Below are 7784 nucleotides of genomic sequence, written 5' to 3'. Positions count from 1 at the left end.
TTAGAGGTTCAGTGCTAGGTTAGCATATGATTTATGAGCACACAAAGCAATGCAGACATTTGTTTTAACTAATCTAAAGCTCAAACAGAGGCTAAAAATACAAACATAATTTCATGCTACATACTGATTACATAGTCAGGCCATAGTCAACTGTGAATATCAGATCATGCTGAAAGCATATGACAAGCAGGTATGATTACAATGCTGTTTTAAGTAGAACATCTTTTCAGTTAAACTCTGTGATCCGTTTCAAGGAGCCTGTAGCAGGACTGGTACTGCCCCATTCACTAAACCTCCTGTACTCCCCTGGGTGCAGGAAGTACTGACATCCAGTGTACTTGGGGTGCTCATGAAGGATCCAGTAACCTTCCATGACATTGGCAGAAAAGATATTACCATTGTGGAAGCATGTGCGCAGATCTGGGCAATCCTCCATCAGCTCCATGGCCTGGCCTCCAAAATCAGGATGCTCAAAGATCTTTACCTTGTAGTTTCCTTGATACTAGAGTAAGACCATGTTATCATAATGCATGTGAGTTAAAAAAACGAATGATGGAAAAAACAAGGTGTGTTTAGGTGTAACAAAAGGATGCTTACAGAAGGTACCATGCGGCAGGAGTGGATACAGTCGTTAAAGCCTGCCCAATGATGATGATCTGGATATTCTCCTTTGTACAACATGTACTGATAGCCAGAGTAGTTTGGCTTCTCATAAGCCATCCAGCAGCCGCTCTCTACACGGATTGAGTTACAGCAGCTGAGGTGGGCCTGCAACTCAACACTGTCACTAGTGCACTCATAGTGACGGCCCTGGAAGTTCTTTTCCTCAAAGAATGTAATCTGTAAATATCATTTTAAATTATATTTTATTTTATTGTATTAAATATTATATTATCTTTTACATTTTGTCATGCTGATTTTATTTAGTAAAATTTCAATAACAATCTATGTGCTTGAATGATAAAAATTGTGTCCAAAAATTATGCATGAATCACAGCATGCATGGTTAGATTGATCACAGAGTTGCGCAGCCTATGCCTTTTCAGTTTAAAAAAACATTTTCTATAATTGTACACTTCTTATCCTAGAAAAAAGCCTGTGTCCCTTCCTTGTGCACCGCTGTCTTACAGATGTAATCATTTTACATACTTACCTTGCCCATAGTGACTGTGCTCAAAGCAGATGAGGCCCACTTCCAGGTCAGGGCCTCTTTATAGACTGGCTATGGCACATGTCTTTGTATGTGGCTTATAAATTCTGCCATGTCAGCAGATTGGACTTTGTAGACTGCATACCATTACATGTCTAGTGGTTTGTTTGCCTTCTTTGTCTTTGTCAAAGTTCTTTCATCTCAGTCAAAAGACCAAAACCAGTGCATTTTATGTGAACAATAAAGGTTGCAGACTGAGTTTAGTTAGACAGGAGCTGAGTCTGGTCAAAGTCATCTGCATTTGTGTTTCTAAAGGCTAGTATATTATAACACAAATTATGCATATTGTACATATACAGTACAGACCAAAGGTTTGGACACACCTTCTCGTTCAAAGAGTTTTCTTTATTTTCATGACTATGAAAATTGTAGAGTCACACTGAAGGCATCAAAACTATGAATTAACACATGTGGAATTATATACATAACAAAAAAGAGTGAAACAACTGAAAATATGTCATATTGTAGGTTCTTCAAAGTAGCCACCTTTTGCTTAGATTACTGCTTTGCACACTCTTGGCATTCTCTTGATGCCTACTTTGAAGAACCTACAATATGACATATTTTCAGTTCACTTTTTTGTTATGTACACATGTGTTAATTCATAGTTTTGATGCCTTCAGTGTGACTCTACAATTTTCATAGTCATGAAAATAAAGAAAACTATTTGATTGAGCAGGTGTGTCCAAACTTTTGGTCTGTACTGTATTTATAATATATATAAACTTTTGGTCTGTACTGTATATATAATATATATACAGTACAGACCAAAAGTTTGGACACACAAGGTGTGTATTTTGATATATTTTTTTGCCATTTACAATGCCATAACTGCCTTAGCTTCCAAGTGTAATTGATCAATTAATCAGCATATATATTTATATTATATTTTAGCAATATTAATATTCAAGGTGGAAAAAGCAATCTGAGATCATGTTCTTAAAACAACTTTTAATTTAAGTCTCGGTTCTACAAAAGATTGATTTATGGTGATGTTGTAGCCTCACCCCCAATGTAGTCAGAATATATATAATAGAGGTAGAAGAGATCAGATATGTTCTTGCAGTCATATGTTAACTTCATCCAAAGCTCAACCAGGTCTGTTGTAAATTCTTATATCAGCTTCTGTACTGTCATGTAGTGGCTGAAACAAGAAAGTTAAACACACTGAAGCTTTAAATACTTAAGCTTTAAGTATAATTTCCTTCCATAAATGTGATATTTGAAATTTCCATTTAGTCATTTTTAAGCAACATCACTAAAAGTGCAAGGATTTCTACGCTTTCCCCCCAGATTGAGGAGATCAATTAAATTGTAATGAGGTGGGTAGTCTTTGGGGCATGTCTTCCATTCTGTTTTATATGACTAAATCTCCTGGTGGACCCTCATTCACTTTTCATGCGGCATCTATAAATTACTTCAAAGCATTAATTGATTGACATTGATTTGTTAAGATGTTTTAAAGTAGGCCACAAAAACCATCAATTTGATTGACTAACTGGGAGGAACATCTGACAAAATCTGATGCAATTGTTGAAACCCATTCAATAGTGAAGAGTAGGAGACTCCCCATATCCCAGGATGTACTGATGACCCATGAAAGTGGACTTCTTTCTACTTCATCTAGTGACCCCAGATGACCCAAATGAAATTGAGCAGGGGCTTAGAGTATAATGACCTCCCTGAAATTTCTAGTTTGTCAAAAATCTGAAATGTAGAAGTTATATTTTAAAGATAAGATTTTCATCATGTTTCATCATGAAACCTTTCACACTGTTAAGCAAATAAAATGTCAAGCTTCTGTGCATAATATTTGAGTCATACTGGCTAGGCAAATCTATTTCTTCTGATTTGGGATGCATTTTCAGAAAAATACATCATTCATCACACACAAACATACACACACACACACACACAAACACACACACACACACACACTGAAAGCACAAAGGTCGGGATTCACTAGGTGACTAAAGTTACTACATCTCTACTGTAGTTAGCTAAAAGACAGCCTGGAGAACACTAATAAGACTGAAAATAAACACATGACATATGTCACACCAGAATAGAACAAGCTAGTACTTTTATCTAACTAAAGATGGCAAGCTTGCTAGAATACAATGCTGTGTCTTAAAAAAACATGTTAAAAAAAAGTTTTGCTCCTTTATGTAGTATGTCTGTATTTTTGAGGAGATAAAAATAACAAGAGCAGGTAATTACATTCTCAGTCACAATTTCTCAGGTCACATACCATGTTGCATATTTCTAGACTGCAATCACCAGTTGAGCTTGATTCTAAAGACATTTTTATCATATTGATACTTGGTGTAGATCTAAAATAATCTGGTCAAAAGGAAAAAAAAGTCATACAAACACTCCATTCTGAATACTTTGTGCACATGAGAAGTGTGGTGGTGTGTACGTTTATTTACCCCTCATGTTTTATGTCAGTTGCTGTGTGCTTGTTTAGGGTACATATAAACAGTAAGTTTGATATATGTAAGATTGAATTAATTTAGATTGAAGAAAATGTTTGCATGTAAACAGACTAATGAATGAATTTGGTGACTTACTCAATTCTAGTAACATTACAGTTCATAAAGTTGCAGTGTGCTAAAAATGCAAACATATTTTGTAGTTTATTTAGCTGCACAAAATACTGTGAATGACAGCAAACACTTACTTTGTAACTGGGTCATTAGTTGGAGCCATTTTTCCAGGGAAAAAGCGACCACTGTGGAACAACTTTGGCTAATTTCCTCATCCAAATGACGCAATGATTTAAGCTTAGAAACTTAAGTTTCAGAAAGTGTCTTTCTTTCCCATGGTTGCAGAACAGGATGCTTGCACCATCATGATGTTGAGGTTCTAGGAACCTATATATAAACACACTCTACAACAGAAAGAGGCCATGTAGAGAAACGAGAGTTCACCTTTTCAAACGTCATCGACCTTTCCTATTATTCATCCCTCTAAAGATAGCCCCAGTTTTGTGACCTTTTCACAAAAGGTTTAGAAGCTTTGTGTTACTGTTTTTATCAGCCAGTAGGTTCAATGAAATACTTTCATGAACAAAAGAACATCTAAGAGAAAATATCCCTTGATTTATTTTAGCATAAGATTTATTTAAATTTTATATATTTGACATATCTATCAGTTACAGTTTGTGTAGGTTGGATTTTTTTTTTTTTTTTTTTGTGTGAGAATATATAGGTTTTTACAGTACCACCACATAGTTGAGAGGAAAAAGTGGGTGTTCATCTGTTTCACATATAGGCACTGGAGAAGAATATGTGAAATTTTTGGGTAGGAGACAGGCTGCTTTTAAACCAAAATGTTTAATTCAGTAAAATTAAACAAGCAAACTGTAGTCAGAATGGCTTATGATAGAAAATAATGACTTTGAAAAATGTATTATATTTGATAATATTAGCTTTAATTTATAATTATATTTATATTAAATTTAATTAATAATATTATATAAACATGCTTCTGAATTGTGAACCTCACATATATTTTGACTCTGGTTTAATTGTCAATGAGATTGTCAAGTGGCAAATGTTACATATAAAATGAAAAGAATATAGTATTAAAATCTTATTCAAATTTTTTTTTTTATATAAAAAATATATTAAAATCTAAAGTAACATATGTCTCCCTTGACAAAGGAATTTATTTTTAGAGTTCATTATAAACTCTTCTGACTCCAGTTAGAATTCTTAATTGTTTTTTGTTTGTTTGTTTGTTTGGTTGGTTGGTTTTTACTATATTTGTGCACATTTGATAGTCAAAATACCTAAAATGTATTTTAACTATTCTTTGACTGTAGCATGCCATTCCTCTAAAAACCAAATCAATCAAATTTGATTGCCTTCCCCAGGCAGCGATAATCACAAAGGCTTTAATGTGTCATTTAAAGTGTCTTTTAAAAAAATAAAAAGTAAAAAGACAAAGATTGATCCTCAAAGCTCGCCTGTATCCATTTCATCCCAGTAATTGTGCCATATTAGCCCAGCCAGATGGTGTTAAATCAAGCTTGGAGCCTGATTCAGTGAATTTGCAAACTGAGATTGAGGCCCAAAGGGGCTGTTGTTTACTGATACTCCTAGGAAAACTTTGTCTCTTCTATCCTCATCAATATGAATGTCATGTCTCAGGCAGGGACTTCTCGATTTTATTATAGTGTTTCTTTTTGGCATGAAAATTACTGCACTACTCGCACTCTTCTCTTTCTTCACAGGCTCTCAAAATAATAATCTTAAGAGCACTACAAGACATCTTGCCACACAGAGAGAACACATCAAATAAACCCCAGCATGCTGCTTCGGTTTTCCCAAGAGAACAAAAAGCCAGAGCTTAGGATCTTTTGCTTCATCTCCAAATGAGAGCCTGCAAGAAGTTGAGAGTTGGGCTGGGTTGCAGACGTCATGCAACTGCTATGTATTTATGTGCAATATGTCAGGACAGACCACAAACGGTAATTCTGTGTTGTTTACTGCTATCAGGTTTGGAAATCCTACACAGATCCTTAAGCTGTGACTTGATGTTTTGAAGTTGTTGTTGTTGTTTTTTTTTTTTAACTTTAATTTACTTTTTTTTTAGCCTTAATATAAAATTAGCCACACTATTAAAGTTAGTGTATAATATTTTATAATTCAAAAATCTAATTTTATATTATACATTTTATACATCACATTTTTATTGTGCTTTATCAGATGTGAGCACAATACACTGAGTTTTTGTAAAGGGAGATAAGCATTTAACATTTCTTCATTGCGCCTCTATTTAAAGAAAGCAAGTAATTTACAGTGCATTATGGTGCTGGAAAATAAGCCAGACGCTACATAATGGCAACTGCAATTAGCTGTGGCTGTGTGTAGTGGCCCCTAATCTGCTGTTGAAAACTGCTGCTATATGATGTGCTATGCTGATGTGAGCTAAAGCTTCATGTGCAGGAAAGAGAAAGACGAGGAGCCGTCTGCTGAGAGCTCATCCCTCTGTTTTTGTGTGGAGATGCAGGCAGCGTTTCTCGGTTCCTGACAGAGCGCACGCCACTCTATCGGCTACAGCAGACGGAGCAGCAGCGCTCTGAGAGCGTGCCAAGGATGGATTTATGAAAATGTGTCAGATGTGCTCCATCTTTTCTGTTGCAGGGTAATTAAAAAAGGAAATGGTGATGGAATATAGACTGAAGAATGAGGATTGGGTGAGAGCTGGTGCCCACGGATAATGGAGGCAGCTGTTATTTAGTTGAAAGTTTGTTCTCTGACTTTTAGAAACTTTTTTCCTTGTTTTTTAAGTTTTACATTTTCACCCCAGCTGTAGCAGATGTCAGCTCTGTGAACATGAATTCTGGTGACATGGTGCATGTATGTCGATTAGCACTTTGTTGGTCGATGCATTTATTGTTTTCCCATCTTCCTCAATAATTTTAGAGCACTTAATAGTCATCACTCATATTCAAAAACTCACATTGAGCATACATTCTCCTGTTCTATCGCACCTCTAGCGTCTTGTCTGCTTATGAAGAGACTGAAGGTTCCAGGGTATGAGTGAGTTGGCTTTGACATGATGTATCCATAACTTAAAATTTTCTTTCGCCTGTGATCTGCTTTCATTTAAACCCATGCTTGTTGTTTACTGACACATGACAAAACATGTTTGGATCTTTTTTCTACTTCCTCAGAAGTAGAGATCACCTCATAGTGTGGCTGTGTTTAAGGCAACATCATTGGAATCCCTTGAACATGTAGGGAATAGTGCTTCTGAGCTGACGATCTGGCCCCAGCCTTTCAGCTATCCTAAATATATAATCATATATGATGCCATTTTTTGCTTCTTCAAATTTGCCATCAAAGCAAATGTGTTCTGACAAGAGCTAGTGACAAGAGTGCCAAAGGAAAAGGCGGGATGCTGACTGTATCAATTATTGATCGTGACACCCCCGACCAGAGCGTGGGTGCCTTGTGATAATGAAATACATGATTTTTAGGAAAATAAATAATAGACAAAGGGCCTCCCTGTTGTTGTGTAGGTTTCTGATTTTGATTGACTGCCTGCACATTCTCTTCGTTCCCTGGTAAAGAAGATCAAAGGCGGACTTCTCTTTTTGCCCAAGGCCACATGCAATTTATTTAGAGGCCCTGTGCTGCTGTCCCAGTAGGTACTACTGTTGGGCCAAGCCACTCAGGGTAATCAGAGCTTTGAGGTGTCTTTCCATCATCACCTTCTCTCTCTCTTTCTCTTTCTCTCTCACCCCCTCTTTCTTTCTTTCTTTCTTTCTTTCTTTCTTTCTTTCTTTCTTTCTTTCTTTCTTTCTTTTTAATAAAATAGTTTTCTTGCTATTTGTACAATGTACATTCATACATGGACATATTACTCACGGATTATAAGTATTCTACAGCAATGATTCCCAAAATTTTTAGAGCCTTTAACTATTCAATATTTTTCCAGTGTCCCTCAGTAAATCACAATTATTAAAATTTTAGGCTCATTTCCATTGTTAAAATGTGTTTTCAGTAACCTTTGGGTTATTTATTGGACCCACAGAACTTTTTTTTATGTTCCTGAATGT

At 35.8% G+C, this 7784-nt stretch overlaps 1 protein-coding gene across 2 annotated transcripts; it reads right to left on the bottom strand.

The window, feature by feature from the left end:
- On the bottom strand, window positions 1-1162 carry LOC124389034 (gamma-crystallin M2-like). Of its 2 annotated transcripts, none has more exons than XM_046854233.1 (3): window positions 1154-1162; window positions 594-840; window positions 1-495 (listed from the first exon to the last, which is right to left on the bottom strand). In XM_046854233.1, exons 1-3 carry the CDS (start codon window positions 1160-1162, stop codon window positions 227-229), a joined length of 525 nt encoding a protein of 174 aa, XP_046710189.1. In that variant the 3' UTR covers window positions 1-226. The 2 variants fall into 2 exon arrangements, with proteins under 2 accessions (XP_046710189.1, XP_046710188.1); XM_046854232.1 differs by having other exon boundaries at window positions 1-502; window positions 598-840.
- Window positions 1163-7784: the final 6622 nt, after the last annotated feature.

The sequence above is a fragment of the Silurus meridionalis genome, chromosome 7 (assembly GCF_014805685.1).
Source record: "Silurus meridionalis isolate SWU-2019-XX chromosome 7, ASM1480568v1, whole genome shotgun sequence".
NCBI classification, from domain to species: Eukaryota; Metazoa; Chordata; class Actinopteri; order Siluriformes; family Siluridae; genus Silurus; species Silurus meridionalis.
The sequence above is the reverse complement of the archived record's forward strand: the minus strand, read 5'-3'. Positions and strand labels throughout refer to the sequence as shown.

Bases quoted from the DNA above. Each gene is read 5' to 3' on its own strand.
- LOC124389034 (XM_046854232.1), bottom strand. The intron at 503-597 runs GTAAGCATCCTT...GTCTTACTCTAG, and splicing joins CCTGCCGCATGGTACCTTCT to TATCAAGGAAACTACAAGGT.